Here is a 27,044-nt window from a genome sequence, read left to right on the forward strand (position 1 = left end):
GGATGACGTGGCTGGTAAGCATCACCAATGCAATGGACATGAACTTGGGCAAACTTCAGGAGATGGTGAGGAACAGTGAGACCTGGCGTGTTGCAGTTCATGGGGTTGCAAAGAGTCAGACACGACTGGGCGACTGAACAACAGCAACAACAACAAGTGAAATAGCTGGATCATACGGTAGGTGTATATTTAACTCTTTAAGCAACTACCAAATTGTTTTCCAAAGTGGTTCTATGATTTTACATTTTTCTAATCTATATCAATGCTTGAATTCATTTTAATAAGATGTGTAGTGGTATCTCATTGGGTTTCTTTTAAAAATTTATTTGATTGAAATATAGTTGATTTACAGTGTTGTGTTAGTTTCTGGTGTACAGCAAAGCAATTCAGTTACACATATATAGATGATATATAATAGTTTGCATTTGGTAGTCCCAAACTCCCAATCTATCCCTCTCCCACACTCTACCTTGGCAACAAGTCTGTTCTCTTTGAGTCTGTATCTGTTTTATAGGTAAGCTCATTTGTATCATATTTTATATTCCATGTGTAATGATATAATATGGTATTTGTCTTTTTCTTTCTAACTTAATTCACTAGGTCCATCCATATCGCTGCATATGGCATTATTTCATTCTTTTTTTAATAGATAAGTAATATTCCATTATATATATACATATCTATATATAGATGTATAATATACATATAGATATATACATATTGTTATCTACATAATATATAATGTATGTACATGTATATATAATATATATTTAGATAATATGCATGATGTATACATATAATATATAGATATATTATTGAGCCTAGTGGCTCAGTGGTAAAGAGTCCACCTGTCAATGTAGAGACGTGGGTTTGATCCCTGGATGGGGAAGATTCCCTGGAGAAGGAAATGGCAAACAACTCAGTGCAATCCCAATACAAATTTTAACAAGCTTTGTAAGAAATTGAGAAGCTAATTCTAAAATTCTTGTGCAAAATGGAAGAGTCCTAGAATACCCAAAACAACTTTGTAAGAGAAGAACAAACATGTAAGACTAAAACTTTCTGATTTCAAAATTATTATAAAGCTAACAAAACAATGCAGATGACACCACCCTTATGGTAGAAAGTGAAGAGGAACTCAAAAGCCTTTTGATGAAAGTGAAAGTGGAGAGTGAAAAAGTTGACTTAACACTCAACTTTCAGAAAACGAAGATCATGGCATCCGGTCCCATCACTTCATGGCAAATAGATGGGGAAACAGTGGAAACAGTATCAGACTTTATTTTTCTAGGCTTCAAAATCACTGCAGATGGTGACTGCAGCCATGAAATTAAAAGACACTTACTCCTTGGAAGAAAAGTTATGACCAACCTAGATAGCATATTGAAAAGCAGACACATTACTTTGCCAGCAAAGGTCCGTCTAGTCGAGGCTGTGGTTTTTCCAGTGGTCATGTATGGATGTGAGAGTTGGACTGTGAAGAAAGCTGAGCACCGAAGAATTGATGCTTTTGAACTGTGGTGTTGGAGAAGATTCTTGAGAGTCCCTTGGACTGCAAGGAGATCCAACCAGTCCATTCTAAAGATCAGCCCTGGGTGTTCTTTGGAAGGAATGATGCTGAAACTCCAATACTTTGGCCACCTCGTGCGAAGAGTTGACTCATTGGAAAAGACTCTGATGCTGGGAGGGATTGGGGGCAAGAGGAGAAGGGGACGACAGAATGAGATGGCTGGATGACATCCCTGACTCGATGGACATGAGTCTGAGTGAACTCCGGGAGTTGGTAATGGACAGGGAGGCCTGGCGTGCTGTGATTCATGGGGTCGCAAAGAGTCAGACACGACTGAGTGACTGAACTGAACTGAACTGAACAAGACAATATGGTGTTGGCATAAATATAAACAAATAGATCTGTGTGTTAGAATAAAAGTTCAGAAATAGACCCATGTGTATATGGACAGTTTTTTTTTTCCTCACAGTGTCTCTCTCCATTTATTTATATATTTAATTTCTCTTACAAATGTTTTATGGTTTTCAGCATATAGGTCCTTCAAATATTTTGTCAAAATTATCTATGTTGTTGTTGTGCAGTCACTCAGTTGTGTCTGACTGTGACCCCATGGACTACGGCACTCCAGGCTTCCCTGTCTTTTACCATCTCCTGGAGCTTGCACAAACTCACGTCCATTGAGTTGGCAATGCCATCCAACCATCTCATCCTCTGTCATCCCCTTCTCCTGCTTTCAATCTTTCCCAGCATCAGGGTCTTTTCTAATGAGTTGGCTCTTCAGATTAGGTGGCCGAAGTATTGCAGTTTCAGCTTTAGCACCAGTCTTTCCAGTGAATATTCAGGATTGATTTCCTTTAGGATGGACTAGTTGGATCTCCTTGCAGTTCAAGAGACTTTCAAGAGTCTTCTCCAACTCCATGGTTCAAAAGCATCAATTCTTCAACACTCAGCCTTCTTTATGGTCCAACACTCACATCCATTCATGACTCCTGGAAAAATCATACCTTTGACTAGATGGACCTTTGTTGGCAAAGTGATGTCTCTGCTTTTTAATATGCTGTCTAGGTTTTTCATAGCTTTTCTTCCAAGGAGCAACTGTCTTTTAATTTCATGGCTGCAGTCACCATCTGCAGTGATTTTGGAGCCCCCAAAATAAAGTCTCTCCCACTATTTCCATTGTTTTCCCCTCTATTTGCTGTGAAGTGATGGGACCAGATGCCATGATCTTAGTTTTTTTAATGTTGAGTTTTAAGCCAGCTTTTTCACTCTTCTGTTTCACTTTCATCAAGAGGCTCTTTAGTGCCTCTTTGCTTTCTGCCATGAGGGTGGTGTCATCTGCGTATTTGAGGTTATTTATATTTCTCCTTGCAGTCTTGATGCCAGCTGCTTCTTCATCCAGCCCGGCATTTTGCATGATGTACTCTGCATATAAGTTAAATAAGCAGGGTGACAATATACAGCCTTGACATACTGCTTTCCCAATTTGGAACCAGTCTGTTGTTCTATTTCCAGTTCTAACTGTTGCTTCTTGACCTGCAAACAGGTTTCTTAGGTGGCAGGTAAAGTGGCCTGGTATTCTCACCTCTTGAAGAATCTTCCTCAGTTTGTCGTGATCCACACATTCAAAGGCTTTAGTGTAGTCAGTGAAACAAAAGTAGACATTTTTCTGGAATTCTGTTACTTTTTCTATGATCCAACAAATGTTGGAAGGTTGGTCTCTGGTTCCTCTGCCTCTTCTAAATCCAGCTTGAATATCTGGAAGTTCTTGGTTCATGTACTGTTGAAGCCTAGCTTGGAGAATTTTGAGCATTACTTTGCTAGCATGTGAAATGAGGGCAATTCTGTGTTAGTTTAAACATTCTTTGGCATGCCTTTCTTTGGGATTGGAATGAAACTGATTTTTGTATATGGTCCTTGTTATATTTAACCTTGCTAAACTCATTCTTGAGCCTTTTTTGAAGGTACCTTAAGATTTTCTACATTTACAGTCATGTTATTGTGAATAATGACAATTTTACCTCTCCCTTTCCAATCTGTTGGTTCTTGTTTCTTTTTCATAACTTATTGTACCAAGGAGGACCTTCAATTCAGCATTGACTAGAGGTGGTCAAAGTGGAAAACCTCTTGTTTCTGATGCTAGAAAATATTCAGTCCTTTAGAGTTACATATGATTTCAGTTCTTTACAATTAATGTATGATTTCAGCAGTAAGTTCTTTCTAGACATCTTTCATCAGGTTAACTTCTATTTCTATGATGCTGAAAGTTTTTTTCCTTTTTTTGGTCAAGAACTACTGTTGACAATTCTGCTGTTTTGAGATGGCTTTTATTTTTCAGTTTTTAACATAGTGAACTATATGGATTGATTTTTAAAAGTTTGTATTCCTTGGAAAATCCAACTTAGTCATTATATATTGTCCTTTTAATACTAGCACTTCTCAACCTCAGCAATATTGGCATTTGGAAATGGATGGTTCTTGGTCAGGGGCTGACTTGTATATTGTAAAGTACTTAGCAGCCTCTCTAGCTTCTACCCAGTAGATGCTGGTATCACCACTTGCCCCCCATTGTGACAACCAAAAATGTTTTTAAACATTGCTAGATTTCTTCCTAGGAGAGAAAATCGTAGCTGGTTGAAAACCACTGGTATATATTATTAAATTTGATTTACTAAAATTTTGCTTAAAAGTTTTGTGACCAGGTTCATAAAGGATATTAGGTGTTTGGTTTGGTTTGGTTTTGTAATGTCTCTGTTGAATTTCTGTATCAGTAATTGTGGCTGTATGGAATGAATTGGAAAGTATTCCTTCCTTCTTAATTGTACAGAAGAATTTGCATCAAGCTCGTATTATTTCTCCCTTAAATAACCGGTATAATTCACTGGTAAAGTCTTCTGTCACTGGAGATTTGTGTGCAGGGTGTGGGGAAGATTATAACTACAACCTAATTTTTAGGGCTATTCAGGCTGTTTCTTCTTGAGTGAACCTTAGTAGTTTGTGCCTTTCAAGGAATTGATCCATTTCATCTAATTTACTGTGTTTATGGGCGTGAAGTAGTTTGCAATATTCCTTCCTATTCTTTTAATGCTGTAAGATCCGTAGTGCTGTCACTTCGTTGACTCCTTATATTAGTAATTCATGTTTGGTGGTGGTGGTTTAGTCACCAACTGTCCATGAGACTTTTCAGCCAAGAATACTGGAGGAGGTTGCCATTTCCTTCTCTAATTCATGTTTAGTATCTTTTTTTCTTGATAAACCCAGCTGAGTTTTATCAACATTATTTATCTAAAGCAATCAATTTCATTTCATTTTTTCACTCTTTTGGTTCTTTCTTGTTTTTTTGCTCTTAATTTTTTTTCCTTCTGCTTGTTTAAGTTTAATTTTGCTCTTCTTTCTCTAGCTTCTTAAATACATCTTAGTTCATTTAATTGAAACCTCTTTTTCCCCCAACATAATCATTTAATGTTTTAAAAATTTTCTCCAAAATGTACTTTATTTTTACTCCACAGATTTTGATAAATTGTGGTTTCATTTTCTTTCAATTAGAAGTATTTTCTAAAATCTTTTTTATTTCTTCCTTGATCCATGGGTTTTCCAGAAGAGCATTTACTTCTCAAATATTTGAAGATTATCTAGGTTCCATTTATAAATTATAAATTTTATTTTGTTTTGGTAAAAAAACACTCTGTATAAATTCTGTCTTTTAAAATGTATTGTGGGACAAGATGACATAGACTTAATCTGTTTCTGCTTCTTCCCACAAAGTAAAACTATACACCCAGGAAACAATGCAAAAGGAGAACTCTGAAAGATGAAAAGAGGAAGGTAATCTGGTTAGAGACCTCAGAAAGGACGAGAGGAGGAATAGCATAGTCAGGACATCTTATAACCTGCCCCTTCAGAAAATAACTCTTGGTTGGGTGATAACAAAGACCACACTCAAGCTCTAACAATAGGTGAATTGGGTGTCAAAATCTAAAATGCCATTTTCCAAGCAGAATTTTAAAACATATATGGTGATAAGAAACTGTTAGGAGTGATTATTCCTGGAGAGTAGGATTAAAAGAATTTGAGGATGGGGTAGGAAGTGGGGTTTTACTTTTCATTTTGTACTAGTAGAGGAGCTTTTTAAATAAAATCATAAAATGCTGTGAATGTATACATTATTTATTCCTCATCAAGTTCATTAGAAACTGACACATTCAAATTTTATTATGTTTATTTAATATTTATAGTTAACATTATTTATTAACTATATATTTAAATACATAGTTAACATTATTTTGACCTAACTGTTAAATTCTGTTTAATTTTCAGAACTGAAAGCAGAAGCTAGTCTAATGGACCAGATGAGTAGTTGTGATAGTTCATCAGATTCCAAAAGTTCTTCATCTTCAAGCAGTGAGGATAGTTCCAGTGATTCAGAAAATGAAGAGTGCAAATCCTCTCCTGATCCAGGGAACTATATCTCAGAACATCCCACCATGTCTATCATGCCACAGTGCAGGATTCCTGAAATAGTGGCTGGTCAGAATAAACATCATGATAACAATGGCCTTCTGATGAATACTTTAAGTAAGTATACATAAGCATGAGTGATTGGAAAAGTAAGAATTCACAATGGAATCACACTGATTACAACCTAAAATTTAAATAGAATTGCTTCTTTTTTATTAATTTAACAGAAATCACCATTACCTTCTTATTAAGTTATTCATTTTCTTTTGATTCTGTGACATGCCTTACTGGCTTTTCCCCTTTCTTTCAAGATACTTTTCTGTCTTTTCTTTGCTGGTTTATAATCTTCTACTCAGTTATTACAGCTGAAGTTTCTCAAAGCTTAATTCTAGGTCCTTTTTTCTTTTTATTCTATACTCTTTCCTCAGATAAGTTCTATATTTCTCTTGCAATCAATACTTGTATACATATACCTTGTAAATTTGCATCTCTCACCTGCACCTCTCAGCTCTAGACACAGAAGTCCTACCTACCTACCTACCTACCTCAGGGACTTACACTAACTCTCTATTCAGCTAGAAATATATCTTTCTTTTCATGTAGATAATTTATTCTTTAGATTATATTCCAGGATTCACTTGATCAAGAAAGTCTTGACTCTTCTGATAAGATCAAATCCCCCTTGTTATAGATCTTCAGAGCAGTATCTTCTTTATATCAATTGTCATTTAGAAATTTATATGTTGTTTGATTTATTATCTTATAAGCTCCAAGAGGGCTATGATCTTGTTTATTTTGCTTATCACATAATACTAGCACTGACAAAGTACCTGTTTCTGTTTCATAGATAGGTCCATTCACGTCATCTTTTAGATTCCACATGTAAGTGATATTGTATGGTATTTGTCTCTTTTATTCTGACTTATTTCAATTAGTATGATAATCTCTAGTTGCATCTGTGTTGCTACAAATGGCATTATTTTGTTCTTTTTCATGACTGAGTAGTATTCCATTGTAAACATGTACTACATCTTCTTTATCCATTGATCTCTTGATGGACATTTAGATTGTTTCCATGACTTGGCAATTTTGAATAATGCTCTCTGTGAACATAGGGGTGCATATATCTTTTTGAATTATGGTTTTCCTCTGGATATGTGCCCAGGAGTGGGGTTGCTGGATCATATTGTAATTCTGTTTTTAGTTTTCTGAAAAAACCTCCATACAAGTTTCCACAGTGGTTGCACCAGCTTAGATTCTTACAAGCAGTGTAGGAGGGTCCCTTTTTCTCCACGCCCTCTCCAGCATTTATTTGTAGACCATTTAATGATGGCTGTTTAATGTGAGGTGATTTGCATTTCTCTAATAATTAGCTTTGTTTAGCATCTTTTAATGTATCTATTGGCTATTTGTATTTCTTCTTTGCAGAAATGCCTCTAGATCATCTGCCCATTTCTCAGTTGGGTTGTTTGGTTTGGAACATTAAAAATACTAATATATTGGAAATTAAGCCCTGTCAGTTGCATCATTTGTGAATATTTTCTCTCATTCTGTAAGTTGTCTTTTCATTTGGTTTATGGTTTCCTTTGCTGTGCAAAAACTTTAAGTTTGATTATATCCCATTTGTTTATTTTTGTTTTATTTCTTTTGCCTTGAAAGACTGAATATGCCTGTTCTAATAGTAAATATGTAGAATATTACAGTATAAAAATAAAAAGCAGGTGTTCTTTCAAGAATATGAATGTAAAACATTTATGAAATTAATTTCTACTAGGACAAATGAACACATTTGAAAGAAATCATATTTTATTAATCATCATATGACTATAGACAATGAGAATATAAATAAATAAAAAATAGTTCAAAATACATGCTTAGAAACTTTGGAGCACGTATCTAGTGATTTACATGTTAAAAGGAAATTACAATGAAATTTTAAAATATTTGTAATTAAGTAATATCAAAAAATCTCAGCAGTTTTGGGGTGCCACCTAAAAGGTACTTATAGGGAACTTTATAGTCTCAAAATGTTCTTTTATAAAAAAATTGAAAATAAATGAGTGAGAGTTTCATCTTGAGGTGAACAATAGTATCTTAAAGCAGGGAAAGAAAATATTATATATCAGAATTGAAATTAGTGTAATAGATAACAAAGAAACATTAGAAGATCACAAGGCTAGAAGTTACCTTCTTTGAAAACTAAAAAAAGACCAACTTCTAACTAAGGCTGATGAAGAAAGAAAAAGAAAAAAACACAATATTAGGAATGAAAAAGTGGTTAAAATTATATATTTTATTTTTTTAATTATGAGAACTTTACAAAAAATTTGTCTCAGTAAATTTGGCATAAACACGAATGATTTTGGCTTCTCTGGTGACTCAGATGGTAAAGAATCTGCCTACAATGCATGAGACCCTGGTTCAATCCCTGGGTCAGGAAGATCCCCTGGAGGAGGAAATGGCAACCCACTCCAGTATTCTTGCATGGAGAATTCCATAGACAGAGGAGCCTGGCAGGCTGCAGTCCATGGGGTTGCAAAGAGCAGAACATGAATGAGTAACTAACACACACATGGATGATTTTCTAGGAAAAAAAATAAAATTTACCCAATATGACTCAAAAAGGAGTGGAAAATCTGAGGAAACCATTAACAATTAATGTCTCTTTCTCCTTAACCCTATCTCCATATCCCCAAGATGTTAGAAAACTGAAGATAATTTAACAGATGAATTATAACAAATCTTCAAAGAACAAACAATTCTTCGACAAACTATTTCAGAGAATAGAATACTAGGCGAAGCAATTCAATTCTTTTATAATTTTAGGATAATCTCAATACCAAAACTGAACAGAAACAAGACAAAAAGCATTATAGACCAATTTCATTTAACAGGAATGTAAAATTACTAAGTAAGATATTAAAACAAGCATGCTAAATCACAAACCAATAAAGCTCATCACAGAAGTGTAATATATGTTCAATATCTGAAATAATATTAATAATAATAATTTACCATATTACTAGATTATAGGAATAAAACCATATAATCATTTCAACAAATTTGAAAATGACAAAAGCCAATATTTATTAATTTTAAAACTTTTACTTAAGATTGAATGTAAGGGAATTTCCTTAATATTATAAAAGTTCATTACAAAAAGCAAAACTACTGCCAATATTATACTAATACAGACTCCAGAAACATTTCCATTAAAATCAGGAAGAAGGTAGGAGAACTAATATCATTATGTCTATTCAGTGTTTTTTTTTAATATAAATTTATTTATTTTAATTGGAGGCTAAATTACTTTACAATATTGTAGTGGTTTTGCCATACATTGACCTGAATCCGCCACGGGTGTACATGTATTCCCCATCCTGAACCCCTCTCCTACCTCCCTCCCCATCCCATCCCTCTGGGTCATCCCAGTGCACCAGCCCCAAGCACCCTGTCTCATGCATCGAACCTGGACTACCGATCCATTTCACATATGATAATATACATATTTCAATGCCATTCTCCCAAATCATCCCACCCTCAGCCTCTCCCACAGAGTCCAAAAGACTGTTCTATACATCTGTGTCTCTTTTGCTGTCTTGCTGTAGGGTTATCATTACCATCTTTCTAAATTCCATATATATGTGTCAATATACTGTATTGGTGTTTTTTTCTTTCTGGCTTACTTTACTCTGTATAATAGGCCCCAGTTTCATCCACCTCATTAGAACTATTCAAATGTATTCTTTTTATTGGCTGAGTAATATTCCATTGTGTATATGTACCACAGTGTTCTTATTCATTTGTCTGCCCAATAGACATCTAGGTTGCTTCCATGTCCTGGCTATTATAAACAGTGCTACGATGAACATTGGGGTACACGTGTCTCTTTAACTCTGGTTTCCTCAGTGTGTATGCCCAGCAGTAGGATTGCTGGGTCATATGGCAGTTCTATTTCCAGTTTTTTAAGGAATCTCCACACTGTTCTCCACACTATACTAGTTTGCATTCCCACCAACAGTGTAAGAGGAACCTCTTTAAGGAATCTCCACAAGGAATCTCCACACTGTTCTCCACACTGTACTAGTTTGCATTCCCACTAACAGTGTAAGAAGGTTGCCTTTTCTCCACACCCTCTCCAGCATTTGTTGCTTGTAGACTTTTGGATAACAGCCATTCTGACTGGCATGAAGTGATACCTCATTGTGGTTTTGATTTGCATTTCTCTGATAATGAGTGATGTTGAGCATCTTTTCATGTGTTTGTTAGCCAGCTGTATGTCTTTGGAGAAACGTCTGTTTAGTTTGGCCCATTTTTTGATTGGGTCGTTTATTTTTCTGAAATTCAGCTGAAGGAGTTACTTGTATATTTTTGAGATTAATTCTTTGTCGGTTGCTTTGTTTGCTATTATTTTCTCCCATTCTGAAGGCTGTATTTTCACCTTGCTTATAGTTTCCTTCATTGTGCAAAAGCTTTTAAGTTTAATTAGGTCCCATTTGTCTATTTTTGCTTTTATTTCCATTACTCTGGGAGGTGGGTCATAGAGGATCCTGCTGTGATTTATGTCAGAGTGTTTTGCCTATGTTTTCCTCTAGGAGTTTTATAGTTTCTGGTCTTACGTTTAGATCTTTAATCCATTTTGAGTTTATTTTTGTGTATAGTGTTAGAAAGTGTTCTAGTTTCATTCTTTTACAAGTGGTTAACCAATTTTCCCAGTACCACTTGTTAAAGAGATTGTCTTTTCTCCATTGTATATTCTTGCCTCCTTTGTCAGAGATAAGATGTCCATAGGTGCGTGGATTTATCTCTGGGCTTTCTATTTTGTTCCATTGATCTATATTTCTGTCTTTGTGCCAGTACCATACTGTCTTGATGACTGTGGCTTTGTAGTAGAGCCTGAAGTCAGGCAGGTTGATTCCTCCAGTTTCATTCTTCTTTCTCAAGATTGTTTTGGCTATTTGAGGTTTTTTGTATTTCCATACAAATTGTGAAATTATTTGTTCTAGTTCTGTGAAAAATAGCATTGGAAGCTTGATAGGGATTGCATTTAATGTATAGATTTCTTTGGGTAGTATACTCATTTTCACTATATTGAGTCTTCCAATCCATGAACATGGTATATTTCTCCATATATTTGCATTCTCTTTGATTTCTTTCATCAGTGTTTAATAGTTTTCTATATATAGGTCTTTTGTTTCTTTAGGTAGCTATATTCCTAAGTATTTTATTCTTTTTGTTGCAATGGTGAATGGGATTGTTCCCTTAATTTCTCTTTTTGTTTTCTCATTGTTAGTGTATAGGAATGCAAGGGATTTCTGTGTGTTAATTTTATATCCTGCACCTTTACTACATTCATTGATTAGTTCTAGTAATTTTCTGGTGGAGTCTTTAGGGTTTTCTATGTCGAGAATCATGTCATCTGCAAACAGTGAGAGTTTTACTTCTTCTTTTCCAATCTGGATTCATTTTATTTCTTTTTCTGCTCTGATTGCAGTGGCCAAAACTTCCAAAACTATGTTGATAGTAGTGGTGAGAGTGGGCACCCTTGTCTTGTTTCTGACTTTAGGGGAAATGCTTTCAATTTTTGACCATTGAGGATGTTTGCTGTGGGTTTGTCATTTATGACTTTTATTATCTTGAGGTATGTTCCCTCTATGCCTGCTTTCTGGAGGGTTTTTTTTATCATAAATGGGTGTTGAATTTTGTCAAAGGCTTTCTCTGCATCTACTGAGATAATCATATGGTTTTTATCTTTCAATTTGTTAATGTGGTGTATTATGTTGATTGATTTGTGGATATTGAAGAATCCTTGCCTCCCTTGGATAAAGCCCACTTGGTCATGATATATGATCTTTTTAATATGTTATTGGATTCTGTTTGCTAGAATTTTGTTAAGGATTTTTGCATCTATGTTCTTCAGTGATTATTGGCCTGTAGTTTTCTTTTTTTGTGGCATCTTTCTGTGGTTTTGGTATTAGGTGATGGTGGCCTCATAGAATGAGTTTGGAAGTTTACCTTCCTCTGCAGTTTTCAGGGAAGAGTTTGAGTAGGATAGGCGTTAGCTCTTCTCTAAATTTTTGGTAGAATTCAGCTGTGAAGCTGTCTGGTCCTGGGCTTTTGTTTGCTGGAAGATTTCTGATTACACTTTCAATTTCTGTGCTTGTGAAGGGTCTGTTAAGATTTTCTATTTCTTCCTGGTTCAGTTTTGGAAAGTTGTACTTTACTAAGAATTTGTCCACTTCTTCCAAGTTGTCCATTTTATTGGCATATAGTTGCTGATAGTAGTCTTTTATGATCCTTTGTATTTCTGTGTTGTCTGTGATTTCTCCATCTTCATTTCTAATTTTGTTGACTTGATTCTTCTCCCTTTGTTTCTTGATGAGTCTGGCTAACGGTTTGTCAATTTTATTTATCTTCTCAAAGAACCAGCTTTTAGCTTTGTTGATTTTTGCAATGGTCTCTTTTGTTTCTTTTGCATTTATTTCTGCCCTAATTTTTAAGATTTCTTTCCTTCTACTAAGCCTGGGGTTCTTCATTTCTTCCTTTTCTAGTTGATTTAGGTGTAGAGTTAGGTTATTTATTTGACTTTCTTCTTGTTTCTTGAGGTAAAACTGTATTGCTATGAACTTTCCCCCAGCACTGCTTTTACAGTGTCCCATAGGTTTTGGGTTGTTGTGTTTTGATTTTCATTCATTTCTATGCATATTTTGATTTGTTTTTTGATTTCTTCTGTGATTTGTTGGTTATTCAGCAGCATGTTGTTCAACCTACATATGTTGGAATTTTTAATAGTTTTTCTCCTGTTCAGTTCTGTTCAGTTCAATTCAGTCCCTCAGTCATGTCCAACTCTTTGTGACCCCGTGAATCACAGCACACCAGGCCTCCCTGTCCATCACCATCTCCCGGAGTTCATTCAAACTCACGTGCATCAAGTCCATGATGCCATCCAGCCATCTCATCCTCTGTCGTCCCCTTTTCCTCCTGCCCCCAATCCCTCCCAGCATCAGAGTCTTTTCCAATGAGTCAACTCTTTGCATGAGATGGCCAAAGTACTGGAGTTTCAGCTTTAGCATCATTTCTTCCAAAGAACACCCAGGACTGATCTCCTTTAGAATGGACTGGTTGGATCTCCTTGCAGTCCAAGGGACTCTCAAAAGTCTTCTCCAACACCACAGTTCAAAAGCATCAATTCTTCGGTGCTCAGCTTTCTTCACAGTCCAACTCTCACATCCATATATGACCACAGGAAAAACCATAGCCTTGACTAGATGGACCTTTGTCGGCAAAGTAATGTCTCTGCTTTTTAATATGCTATCTAGGTTGGTCATAACTTTTCTTCGAAGGAGTAAGCCTCTTTTAATTTCATGGCTGCAGTCACCATCTGCAGTGATTTTGGAGCTCCCAAAAATAAAGTCTGACACTGTTTCCACTGTTTCCCCATCTATTTCCCGTGAAGTGATGGGACCAGATGCCATGATCTTCGTTTTCTGAATGTTGAGCTTTAAGCCAACTTTTTCACTCTCCTCTTTCACTTTCATCAAGAGGCTTTTTAGCTCCTCTTCACTTTCTGCCATAAAGGTGGTGTCATCTGCATATCTGAGGTTATTAATATTTCTCCCGGCAATCTTGATTCCAGCTTGTGCTTCTTCCAGCCCAGCATTTCTCATAATGTACTCTGCATATAAGTTAAATAAGCAGGTTGACAATATACAGCCTTGACGTACTCCTTTTCCTATTTGGAACCAGTCTGTTGTTCCATGTCCAGTTCTAACTGTTGCTTCCTGACCTGCATATAGGTTTCTCAAGAGGCAGTTCAGGTGGTCTGGTATTCCCATCTCTTTCAGAATTTTCCACAGTTTATTGTGATCCACACAGTCAAAGGCTTTGGCATAGTCAATAAAGCAGAAAGAGATGTTTTTCTGGAATTCTCTTGCTTTTTCCATGATCCAGCGGATGTTGGCAATTTGATCTCTGGTTCCTCTGCCTTTTCTAAAACCAGCTTGAACATCTGGAAGTTCACATACTGCTGAAGCCTGGCTTGGAGAATTTTGAGCAGTACCTTACTAGCGTGTGAGATGAGTGCAGTTCATAACTGACATCTAATCTTACTGCATTGTGGTCAGAAAAGATGATTGGAATGATTACAATTTTTTTGAGTTTACCAAGCCCAGATTTGTGGCCCAAGATGTGATCTATCCTGGAGAAGGTTCCATGTTCACTTGAGAAAAAGGTGAAATTCATTGTTTTGGGATGAAATGTCCTATAGATATCAATTAGGTCTACCTGGTCTATTGTATCATTTAAAGTTTGTGTTTCCTTGCTAATTTTCTGTTTAGTTGATCTATCCATAGGTTTGAGTGGGGTATTAAAGTCTCCCACTATTATTGTGTTATTGTTAATTTCCCCTTTCATACTTGTTAGCATTTGCCTTACATATTACGGTGCTCCTATGTAGGGTGTATATATATTTATAACTGTTATATCTTCTTCTTGGATTGACCCTTTGATCATTATGTAGTGTCCTTCTTTGTCTCTTTTCACAGCCTTTTTTTTTCAAAGTCTATTTTATCTGAATTGAGTATTGCTACTCCTGCTTTCCTTTGGTCTCTATTTGCATGGAATATCTTTTTCCAGCCCTTCACTTTCAGTCCGTATGTGTCCCTTGTTTTGAGGTGGGTCTCTTGTAGACAACATATATAGGGGTCTTGTTTTTTTATCCATTCAGCCAGTCTTTGTCTTTTGGTTGGGGCATTCAGCCCATTTACATTTAAGGTAATTATTGATAAGTATGATCCCTTTGCCATTTACTTTTTTGTTTTGGGTTCGAGTTTATATACCCTTTCTGTGTTTCCTGTCTGGAGAAGATCCTTTAGCATTTGTTGGAGATCTGGTTTGGTGGTGCTGAATTCTCGCAGCTTTTGCTTGTCTGTAAAGCTTTTGATTTCTCCTTCATATCTGAATGAGATTCTTGCTGAGTACAGTAATTTGGGTTGTAGGTTTCTCTCTTTCATCACTTTAAATATGTCCTGCCATTCCCTTCTGGCCTGAAGGGTTTCTATTGAAAGATAGCTGTTATCCTTATGGGAACCCGCTTGTGTGTTATTTGTTGTTTTCCCCTTGCTGCTTTTAATATTAGTTCTTTGTGTTTGATCTTGGAATGTGAAGTCAAGTGGGCCTTAGAAAGCATCACTACGAACAAAGCTAGTGGAGGTGATGGAATTCCAGTTGAGCTGTTTCAAATCCTGAACGATGATGCTATGAAAGTGATGGACTCAATATGCCAGCAAATTTGGAAAACTCAGCAGTGGTCACAGGACTGGAAAAGGTCAGTTTTCATTCTAGTCCCAAAGAAAGGCAATGCCAAAGAATGCTCAAACTACTGCACAATTGCACTCATCTCACATGCTAGTAAAGTAATGCTCAAAATTATCCAAGCCAGGCTTTAGCAATATGTGAACCATGAACTCCCTGATGTTCAAGCTGGTTTTAGAAAAGGCAGAGGAACCAGAGATCAAATTGCCAACATCTGCTAGATCATGGAAAAAGCAAGAGAGTTCCAGAAAAACATGTATTTTTGCTTTATTGACTATGCCAAAGCCTTTGACTGTGTGAATCACAATAAACTGTGGAAAATTCTGAAAGAGATGGGAATAGCAGACCACCTAACCTGCCTCTTGAGAAATCTGTATGCCAGTCAGGAAGCAACAGTTAGAACTGGACATGGAACAACAGACTGGTTCCAAATAGAAAAAGGAGTACATCAAGGCTGTATATTGTCACTCTGCTTATTTAACTTATATGCAGAGTACATTGTGAGAAACATTGGACTAGAAGAAACACAAGCTTGAATCAAGATTGCCGGGAGAAATATTAATAACCTCAGATATGCAGATGACACCACCTTTATGGCAGAAAGTGAAGAGGAGCTAAAAAGCCTCTTGATGAAAGTGAAAGAGGAGAGCGAAAAAGTTGGATTAAAGCTCAACATTCAGAAAACAAAGATCATGGCATCTGGTCCCATCACTTCATGGGAAATAGATGGGGAAACTGTGGAAACAGTGTCAGACTTTATTTTGGGGGGCTCCAAAATCACTGCAGATGATGACTGCAGCCATGAAATTAAAAGAGGCTTACTCCTTCGAAGAAAAGTTATGACCAACCTAGATAGCATATTAAAAAGCAGAGACATTACTTTGCCGACAAAGGTCCATCTAGTCAAGGCTATGGTTTTTCCTGTGGTCATGTATGGATGTGAGAGTTGGACTGTGAAGAAAGCTGAGCACTGAAGAATTGATGCTTTTGAACTGTGGTGTTGGAGAAGACTCTTGAGAGTCCCTTGGACTGCAAGGAGATCCAACCAGTCCATTCTGAAGGAGATCAGCCCTGGGATTTCTTTGGAAGGAATGATGCTAAAGCTGAAGCTCCGGTACTTTGGCCACCTCATGCAAAGAGTGGACTCACTGGAAAAGACTCTGATGCTGGGAGGGACTGAGGGCAGGAGAAGAAGGGGACGACAGAGGATGAGATGGCTGGATGGCATCATGGACTTGATGGACGTGAGTCTGAGTGAACTCCAGGAGATGGTGATGGACAGGGAGGCCTGGTGTGCTGCGATTCATGGGGTCGCAAAGAGTCAGACAGGACTGAGCACCTGAACTGAATTGAACTGTGTTTGATCTTTATCAATTTGATTAATATGTGTCTTGGGCTGTTTTGCCTTGGGTTTATCCTGTTTGGAACTCTCTGGATTTCTTGGACTTGGGTGACTATTTCCTTCCCCATTTTAAGGAAGTTTTCAAATATTATCTCCTCAAGTATTTTCTCATGGTCTTTCTTTTTGTCTTCTTCTTCTGGGGCACCTATGATTCGAATGTTGGGGCATTTAACATTGTTCCAGAGGTCTCTGAAGTTGTCCTCATTTCTTTTAATTCTTTTTTCTTTTTTCCTCTCTGCTTCATTTATTTCTACCATTCTATCTTCTACCTCACTTATCCTATCTTCTGACTTCATTATTCTACTGTTGGTTCCCTCCAGAGTGTTTTTGATCTCATTTATTGCATTATTCAGTATATATTGACTTTTATTTCTACTAGGTCCTTGTTAAACATTTCTTGCATCTTCTCATTCCTTGTCTCCAGGCTATTTATCTGTAACTTTGTTTTGTTTTCAAGATTTTGGATCATTTTCACTATCATTATTCAGAATTCTTTATCAAGTAGATTTCTCTTCCTCTTTTATTTGGTTTTGTGGGTATTTATCCTGTTCCTTTACCTGCTGGGTATTTCTCTGCCTTTTCATCTTGTTTATATTGCTGTGTTTGGGATGGCCTTTCCATACTCTGGCAGTTTGTGGTTCCTCTTTATTGTGGAGATTCCTCACTGTAGGTGGGGTTGGACAGGTGGCTTGTCAAGGTTTCCTGGTTAGGGAAGCTTGTGTCTGTGTTCTGGTGGGAGGAACTGGATTTCTTCTCTCTGGAGTGCAATGAAGTGTCCAGTAGTGAGTTTTGAGATGTCAGTGGGTTTGGTGTGACTTTGGGAAGCCTGTATTGAAGCTCAGAGCTATGTTCCTGTGTTGCTGGAGAATTTGTGTGGTATGTCTTGCTCTGGGACTTGTTGGCTCTTGGGTGGTATTTGGTTTCAATGTAGGTATGGAGGCTTTTGATGAGCTCTTATCAATTAATGTTCCCTGGAGTCCAGAGTTCTCTGGTGTTCTCAGGTCTTGGACTTAAGCCTCCTGCCTCTGGTTTTCAGTCTTATCCTTACAGTGGCCTCAAGCCTTCTCCATCTATACAGCACCAATGATGAAACATCTAGATTAATGATGAAAAGTTTCTCCACAGTGAGGGACACCTGGAGAGGTTCACTCAGAGTTACTTGGAGAAGAGAAGAGGGAGGTGGGAGATAGAGGTGACCAGGAGGAGAAGAGGGAGAATCAAAAGGGAGGGAGCAAGCTAGCCAGTAATCAACTCCCTATGGGCTCTCCAGAGTCTGGACCCCTCAGAGATATTCGCAGAGTTACACAGAGAAGAGAAGAGGGAGGAAGGAGACAGAGATGGCCAGGAAGAGAAAAGGGGGAATCAGAAGAGACAGATCCAGCCAGTAATCAGTTCCCTAAGTATTCTCCACAGCCCAGAACACACACAGAAATTCACAGAGTTGGGTAGAGAAGAGTAGGGGGAGGGAGATGATAGAGGTGACCAGATGGAAAAACAGGAGAGTCCAGAGGGGGAGAGAGCAATCAAGCCAGTAATCTCACTCCCAAATAAAAATGGGTACTGAAGATTGGGTTCTTAAAGATACAAAATTGATAACAAGTACCAAAAAGCAGAGATTAAAAATCTAGAGTAGAGGTTAGATTCTCAAAAATACAATATTTAAAAAAAAGTCACAAAATTATAACATATATATATGAAGTTTGCTTTAAAATAGTCTCTATTTTTTTTTTTTACAAGGTGTTCAGTTCAGTCGCTCAGTTGTGTCTGACTCTTTGCGACCCTATTAATTACAGCACTCCAGGCCTCCCTGTCCAAAACCAGATCCTGGAGTTCACTCAAACTCACATCCATCGAGTCAGAGATGCCATCCAGCCATTTCACCCACTGTCGTCCCCTTCTCCTCCTGCCCCCAGTCCTTCCCAGCATCAGAATCTTTTCCAATGAGTCAACTCTTTGCATGAGGTGACCAAAGTATTGGAGTTTCAGCTTCAGCATCATTCCTTCCAAAGAATACCCAGGACTGATCTCCTTTAGAATGGACTGGTTGGATCTCCTTGCAGTCCAAGGGACTCTCCTTTCCAACACCACAGTTCAAAAGCATCAATTCTTCAGGGCTCAGCTTTCTTCACAGTCCAATTCTCACATCCATACATGACCACTGGAAAAACTATAGCCTTGAGTAGATGGACCTTTGTTGGGAAAGTAATGTCTCTGCTTTTTAATATGCTCTCTAGCTTGGTCATAACTTTCCTTCCAAGGAGTAAGCATCTTTTAATTTCATGCCTGCAGTCACCATCTGCAGTGATTTTAGAGCCCAAAAAAATAAAGTCTGACACTGTTTCCCCATCTACTTCCCATGAAGTGATGGGACCAGATGCCATGATCTTCGTTTTCTGAATGTTGAGCTTTAAGCCAACTTTTTGACTCTCCTCTTTCACTTTCATCAAGAGGCTTTTTAGTTCCTCTTCACTTTCTGCCATAGGGGTGGTGTCATCTGCAAATCTGAGGTTATTCATATTTCTCCCGGCAATCTTGATTCCAGCTTGTGCTTCTTCCAGCTCAGCATTTCTCACGATGTACTTTGCATAAAAGTTAAATAAGCAGGGTGACAATATACAGCCTTGACGTACTCCTTTTCCTATTTGGAACCAGTCTGTTGTTCCATGTCCAGTTCTAACTGTTGCTTCCTGACCTGCTTACAGGTTTCTCAAGAGGCAGGTCAGGTGGTCTGGTATTCCCATCTCTTTCAGAATTTTCCACAGTTTATTGTGATCCATGCAGTCAAAGGCTTCGGCATAGTCAGTAAAGCAAAAATAGGTGTTTTTCTGGAGCTCTCTTCCTTTTCCATAATCCAGCCAATGTTGACAATTTGGTCTCTGGTTCCTGCCTTTTCTAAAACCAGATTGAACATCTGGAAGTTCACGGTTCACGTATTGCTGAAGCCTGGCTTGGATAATTTTATGCATTACTTTACTAGAGTGTGAGATGAGTGCAATTGTGCGGTAGTTTGAGCATTCTTTGGCATTTTCTTTCTTTGGGGTTGGAATGAATGAAAACTGACCTTTCCAGTCCTGTGGCCACTGCTGAGTTTTCCAAATTTGCTGGCATATTGAGTGCATCACTTTCACAGCATCATCTTTTAGGATTTGAAACAGCTCAACTGGAATTCCATCACCTCCACTAGCTTTGTTCATAGTGATGCTTTCTAAGGCCCACTTGACTTCACATTCCAAGATGTCTGGCTCTAGGTGAGTGATCACACCATCAGTAGGTTATAAAAATGAAAATTAAAGGAGTAATAGAGGACTTAAAATGTAAATTTTTTTAATTTAAAAAATGATAGTAGTGAAAATATATCTAGGTCTTTCTCTGGAGCTGTTGGAGACAGTGTGGGGTCAGTTCATTTTCAGATAGTTCCTTGATCTGGCTTATACTTCTCAACATCTACAGGCCCCTTCCTATGTTAGTTGGTGTAGTTAGTGCTAACTTCAGGGTTTTAATCTGTTGCACATGTCACTTCCAAAGCGGTTCCCTCTGTTTATTTTAGCTTCTGTTTGCTAGTCTCTTCAGTGTCTAATTTCTGCCCTGACACTAGGGGGCGATGGTAGTCACTTTTTTAGGCTCACTTGTTCAGTCGTGTTTTGGGGAGGGAGGAACACTGCAAACAAGTATCACTGGTGTGTGTGGGGAGTGCTTGCAGTGTTTTAGCTGCACTGGGTTTGCTCACAGCGTGTGTGCTTTCATGGTCTACAGTTTTCAGGCTCTAGGTTGCTCTGCCAGGAACTGTCTGAGGCAGGCCCTGGGTTGCATACACTTCCCTGGTCTAAGCCACTCAGGTTCAGGTTCTCAGGTACTCCACAAAGGTGCAGACTCGGTTGGGCCTGCGTTTTGTGCCCTTCCAAGGTCCGAGCAGCTCAGGTGACCAGGTGCTTGGTGAGAGCAGTCACCCCCAGGTGGGGGGTGCATCTTATCACCTCCCCTGTCCCAGCCGCTCGGTTTTCTGGGTGTACAATGGACGCGCCTTCTCAGGTGTGCCATGTGTCTCTTCTGGGAGCTGATCTCTGGCTGCGACCCTCCTGGTGGATGTCAGCTGTCCAAAATACCAAGAAGTCTTGGTTAGCAATGAAGCCTGCTTGCAGTTTGGTAGAGGATGCCTCTCTGGGGTCGCAATTGCCCCCTTCCGGCTCTGGCTACCCTCACCTGCCTGTCTCCAGCGGGAGATGGGCCAGTCCACCGCCGTCTAGCTCTGCTCAGTCCTTTGTTCTGTGAGCAGGCCTGGCGGTGTCTTAGGTTAGGGCTTTTCCCAGGATAGTTTTTTTTTTCTCTCTATCCCTCTTTTTTTTCTTCTTTCTCTCTCTGGCTATCCTACAGTCTGGGTTGCTATCTCAAGTTAGTTCCCTCAGATTGCCCTCAGGGCATTCAGGCCTGATCCTTACCTCCTTACCCTAAGCAATGCAGCCTGTGCCTCCCTGTCCAGCCCCTGCTTACTAGTGGCGGATAGAGTGTTTGCGCTGCTTCTCTGCTGGCAGCTGCCGTTAGCAACGTAATATGTGGAGTTTAATTATTTATTTATTTTTCCTCCCAGTTATGTTGCCCTCTGAGATTCCAAAACTCCCCACAGACCCGCCTGTGAGAGGGTTTCCTGGTGTTTGGAACCTCTCTTTTTAAAGACTCCCTTCCCGAGATGGATCTCCGTCCCTACCTCTTTTGTCTCTCTTTTTATCTTTTATATTTTGTCCTACCTCCTATCGAAGACAATGTGCTACCTTTCTGGGTGCCTGATGTCCTCTGCCAGCATTCAGAAGTTGTTTTGTGGAATTTGCTCAGCGTTCAAATGTTCTTTCGATGAATATGTGGGGGAGAAAGTGGTTTCCCCATCCTATTCCTCCGCCATTTTAGGACCACCCTGTGTCTATTCAGTGTTGTACTGAAGGTTCTGGAGAAATACAATAAAACAAGTAAAAGAAATGAAAGTAAGAATTGGAAACAAGAAATAAAATCACCCTTATTTGTAGATAACATAATTGTCTACATAGAAAATCCAAAGGAATCAACAAACTATAGAAATAATAAAAGACTTTAGAAATATTTTGGATGTAAAAATGATATGGAGAGGTCAGCAGCAATTTTGTTATACCAGTAATAACTAATTGGAATTTTAAAAAATAGTGAATTTCTTTTCTTGATATAATTTATCCAAACTGTAGGTTTCCTAATAAGAGGAAATAAACCCTTTTTTACTGTTAAAATAGTCATCCCATTTCAACCTTAGCAGACTCAATACCCTTTTTCATAACATATTTTAAGTCCCTTTTACTAACATGAAATGAATTTAATAGTTTGATATCATCTAAACACATACATCTTTGAAAATGATTAATATAATATTAAGACAAAAATTTATAGTAAGGTAATACATATTCTACTTTGTTCAGGCATGGCCAGAAGATGTAACAAAGTCCTATAAGTTTGCCCTTACTTTTAATGATTATATGTGGGATTAAGAGAAGCAAAACAATATTCAACTCATATGTTAATAATATTTCTTATTTAACTTGTTAAAATAAGGAGTGGAAAACTATATACATTATATTCATAGAATTGCATACACAGACACATTTTGAAGGGCTGTATTGCTGACCCAAAGACATTGAGCAACATAGATAATTGCTGTGTTTTCAAAACCAATTAAAAAAAATCTTTGTAAGATTCTGAAAAAAGTAAAGTTTTCTTTCAGTTTAACTATCAAGGATGATAGTTACATCCTTGTAAATTTTGTGTGTCTGTGTTAGTCACTCGGTCATGTCCAACTCTTTGTGACTGCATGGACTATATAGCCCACCAGGGCTCTCTGTCTAGGAATTCTCTAGGCCAGAATACTGGAGTGGGTTGCCATTCCCTTCTCCAGGGGATCTTCCTGACCCAGGGACTGAACTCTGGTCTCCTGCATTGCAGGCAGATTCTTTACAGTCTGAGCCACCAGAGAAGCCCTTGTAAATTTTAGAGAATTTTAAATCTATACAAAAGAATACTTTTAGTATATAAGAATGCAACTAATCCTGGCCCTAAAATTACCACCAGATCTTACAAGTACATGAATATCCCACTGGACTTTCAAAAGTTTTGCGGAATATAGAAGAGTTGTTTATTGTACATGACGGGCCTTGCATTGCAAGATATTTAAGCTTCCAAAATTCCCCTTCCACAGTATGCCACTAGCAATCTATAAAGCGATCTGCAAATCACTGGGACAAGCAATCTCTCACATACATTTCTGTAACATCTACTAAAGGAGCAGTATTGCTCTCATTGAGAAACATTGGTTTAGGTGTCAGAATGCATTTGCTATGGGTAAACTCTTTTTCCCAAGTTTTAATTACCATTTTAATTGAAACCTGTTTTCTTTACTAAGCATCTCATATTCAAAGGCTAATCTCATATCTACATAACTGAACATTTCAACCAACAGCATTGGTAATACTGTGCTTATAACCTCCGTAGAATGAAGTCTATTAAGAAAAGTGGAACTCAGGACATTTGGGTTTCTGTCACTTGAGAATCTCATTGTACCGATATCACATAAAGTTAAACAATCTTATGCCATACAATAGTTGTATAATAAGTAGAAACTTGAGTGTTGAAAATGACAAAATGGTCCTGTGAGACCTTTAGCAGGTTTCTTTATCAAATCATGTAATTAGTTCTGGAGTTCATGCAATGGGCCAAGTTGTCTTACAATAAGTTATATAGAGCCTAAAAACTATTTCTATTAAATTGGATATTTCAGAATATATCAGCTTTTGTTGATTGTGGAGTAGTTTAAAAATAGAAAAAATTTTTAACCATTTTAATTTACTACCCGAAAGATTTATCCAATCCTATAGCTCCAAATAAACCCCCTATAATCAATGACTCCCAGATAGTTTTCAGGTCTAGCCTCTACCTTGAGCTTCAGATTTATATATACACTTGTATATACCATATATACTTGAATATTAACTAGGTATTTGAAATGTACATTTTAAAAATTGAACTTGTGATTTTTCTTACATAGTCTTGTAATCTGCTGCTTCTCATCTCAGTAAATGATACCACAATATATCTAGTTGGTAAGACCAGAAGACTTGAGGGTCATTCTTCACTTTTCTCTTTCTCTTGCACTAAGTCTAATACTGTTGATAGGCCTGTAAGCTCTATCTTCAGAGAAAATTATAAATCTGACCACTGGTCACCACCTTTGCCTGAATCACCTGAGTCTAAGCCAATATTATTTCTTCTTTCCCAGTTTTATTGAGATATAATTGACATACAGCACTGTTTAATCTTAAAGTGTACAACTGTTTGACTACATATATCCTGAAATGATTACCACAATAGTGTTAGTGAATATCCATCATCACATATAGATAAAACATCAAAGAAATAGGAAAAAAAACTTTTTTTCTTTGTGATGAGAACTCTTAGGATTTACTCTCTTACCAGTTTTCTTTTGTGACACACAATAGTGTTAATTATTTTTATCATGTTATGTATTACATCCCTAGTATTTATCTTATAGCTGGAAGTTTGTGCCTTTTGATTGCCTTTTAGCTAATTCCCTCATCCTCCACCCCCTACCTTCAGTGGCCACAAACCTGATTTTTTTTTTGTATGAGTTACAATATATTTTTTAAATATATATGTTAAATCTATACATTTAAATGTGATCACAATGAAAAGTCTAGTTGTCATCCATCACCATAGAAAGATGTAACACAGTTGTTGACTATATTCTTCCTACTGTAAATTTCATACTTGTAACATATATTTTATAACTAAAAGTTTATACAACTTAATCTCCTTCACCTATTTGTCTCCTCACTCTACCCACCTCCACTTTGGCACCTGTTTGTTTTCAGTACTTGTCACTCTGTTTCTCTGTATATTTGTTCATTTGTTTTGTTCTTTAGTTTCTACATATAAGTGAAATCATACAGTATTTGTCTTTCTCAAAGACAATATCTCACATGAGAAACTGTATACTCTCATAACTAACTGTCCTCCCTGATTGCATATTTCTTCCACACCGTTATAGTCTGTTCACTGATATACAGTGTTTAAGTCAGTTGCCTTTTAAAAATTTTCTAATGAATTGAAAGTGAAAGTTGCTTACTTGTGTCTGACTCTTTGAGACCCCATGGACTATACAGCCCATGGAATTCTCCAGGCCAAAATACTGGAGTGGGTATCCTTTTCCTTCTCCAGGGGATCTTCCCAACTCAGGACTCAAACACAGGTCTCCCTCTTCACAGGCAGATTCTTTACCAGCTGAGCCACCAGGGAAACCCAATAATACTGAAGTGGGTAGCTTATCCCTTCTCCAGCAGATCTTCCTGACCCAGGAATTGAACCGGGGTCTCCTGCATTGCAGGAAGATTTTTTACCAGCTGAGCTACAATGAATTGAGTTCCCATTATATTTCAAACAAAATTCAAAGGTTCTATCATGACCTACACACGATTTGTTGTTAGGTCACTAAGTCGTGTCCAACTCTTTTGCAACTCTATGAACTGTAGTCCACCAGACCCCTCTATCCATGGGATTTCCGAGAAAGAATGCTGGAGTGAGTTACCAATCCTTCTCCAGACCTACCCACTGTGGTCTTCTGGATATCTTTATGACCTATTTCCTAACATTTTTTTCCTAATTCTTTCTAGTCTAGCCACGGTGGTATTCTTGCTGTCTGAGAACACGAAAAGCATGCTTCCGCCTTGGGGCATTTATATTTGCTTTTTCCTGATCCTGGACAGTTTACTCCACACTCATGTATTTTCATGCGTCTCTGCCTACATTTGGATCTCTGTTCTAATGTCCCACCCTGAGGAGGCTTTCCTAACTCCTCTATCTAAAATATTACCTCCCACCCTCCCCCCATACCCATCTAAATTACATAATATTTATCTCTACTTAGGATAAATATTATATAATATATTTGTTTATTGTTTGTCTCCCCTACTGGAATATGTTCCATGCTGTAAGCACATGGATGAATTATGAAAGATTCAATGATGAGTTACTCTTAACATATATTACTTAATGACTGACTGAATTTGAAACAAACAATTATACAGCTCTTTTTCACTCTTCAAAATAGTCTGATCTTCTAAACCAATGGTCCCCAAGCTTTTTGACACTAGGGACCAGTTTTGTGGAAGACAGCTTTTCCACAGTCAGTGGCAGGGGTGAGGGGAATGGTTTGGGATGATTCAAGCACAACACATTAGAGTTATTTTGCCACCACTGATCTAACAAGAGGCAGAACTCAGGAGGTAATGTGAAGGTAGGAGTGGCGGCAGAAATAAAGCTTCGCTCACTTCCTCACCCGCCACTCACCTCCTGTTGTGTGGCCAGCTCTTTATGGGCCACGGACCAGAACCTGTTCTTGGCCCGGGCGTTGGGGACCCCTATGCTAAGCTACATTTTCTCATGTAATTAAGTCAGTGGTATAAAAGAAGGGTGATGTTGGTATGTGAAAGAAGACTAAAATAGATACCAAGTGATACTAAAACTGTGCTGAAGATTAATGGTTTGTCTTTTCTTTACAGACATTATCAATTAGAGTTGCTACTGATATAACTAATAATCAGATTGCTTATTTCTATAATTTAAGAATGTAATGCTGGCTAAACAGGATCACCTTGGGGTTATATATGGCAAAATATCTGTGTTATCAAAAAACATTAAAATATTAAATAATTACTAGAGTTTTGCTTTTTTTATTTTAGGAAATGATTTGCAGTTGAGTGAATCAGGAAGTGACAGTGATGACTGAAGAAATATTCAGATATAAGTATAAAATTTGCAAGATGTGATAATTTATTTTATCTTAGGAATAAAAATTTCTAAGACTGAGGAAAATGTATCCTAACTTTGATAATAAATTTAATCTGATTCAGAATTTTCAGTTGATGTTACATTTTTTACCTTTTATGGGTACCAGCATTTTCATGTGTTTTATTTAATCTTAACAAAACTCTTATGAGGTTTTACAGATGAGAAAACAAACTCAGACTCTTAAGTTACTTGCCCACGTATTGTTAGTTAACCAGTGGCAGATCAGGTGTTCTAAAGTTCAAGTTCAGTGTTCTGTTTTACCACACTCCTGTCTTCAATTGTGAAATGTCAAAACTTGATTTGTAATAAATGTCCTGGTTTTAATTATGTCTCTGAACCTTTCTGATATTCCTTAAATTTTGGTTGAAAATTAAGCTAAAATTGAAGGTAAAGATGAAGCTAAGTAATTATTTTAATGAAACTGTTAATGACATTGTTATCTCTCACATAGTTTGTCATTTTCTCTTTATCATCTCTTTGATATTGTTTAAT

General features: G+C 37.5%; 1 protein-coding gene across 2 annotated transcripts in view; it reads left to right on the top strand.

The window, feature by feature from the left end:
* The window catches only part of EAF2 (ELL associated factor 2), a 52,433-nt gene extending 25,817 nt beyond the window's left edge, over window positions 1–26,616 (top strand). The window contains exons 5-7 of one of the 2 annotated variants that reach the window (XM_069555172.1): window positions 5,825–6,082; window positions 7,394–7,517; window positions 26,444–26,616. In XM_069555172.1, coding sequence (XP_069411273.1) covers window positions 5,825–6,082; window positions 7,394–7,500 — 365 coding nt within the window. In that variant the 3' untranslated portion in view covers window positions 7,501–7,517; window positions 26,444–26,616. The remainder of the gene's footprint in view (window positions 1–5,824; window positions 6,083–7,393; window positions 7,518–26,443) is intronic. The other variant, XM_069555181.1, reaches the window with a different exon arrangement.
* The last annotated feature ends 428 nt before the right edge of the window (window positions 26,617–27,044 follow it).

The sequence above is a fragment of the Ovis canadensis genome, chromosome 1, assembly GCF_042477335.2.
Source record: "Ovis canadensis isolate MfBH-ARS-UI-01 breed Bighorn chromosome 1, ARS-UI_OviCan_v2, whole genome shotgun sequence".
In the NCBI taxonomy this organism is placed as follows: Eukaryota; Metazoa; Chordata; class Mammalia; order Artiodactyla; family Bovidae; genus Ovis; species Ovis canadensis.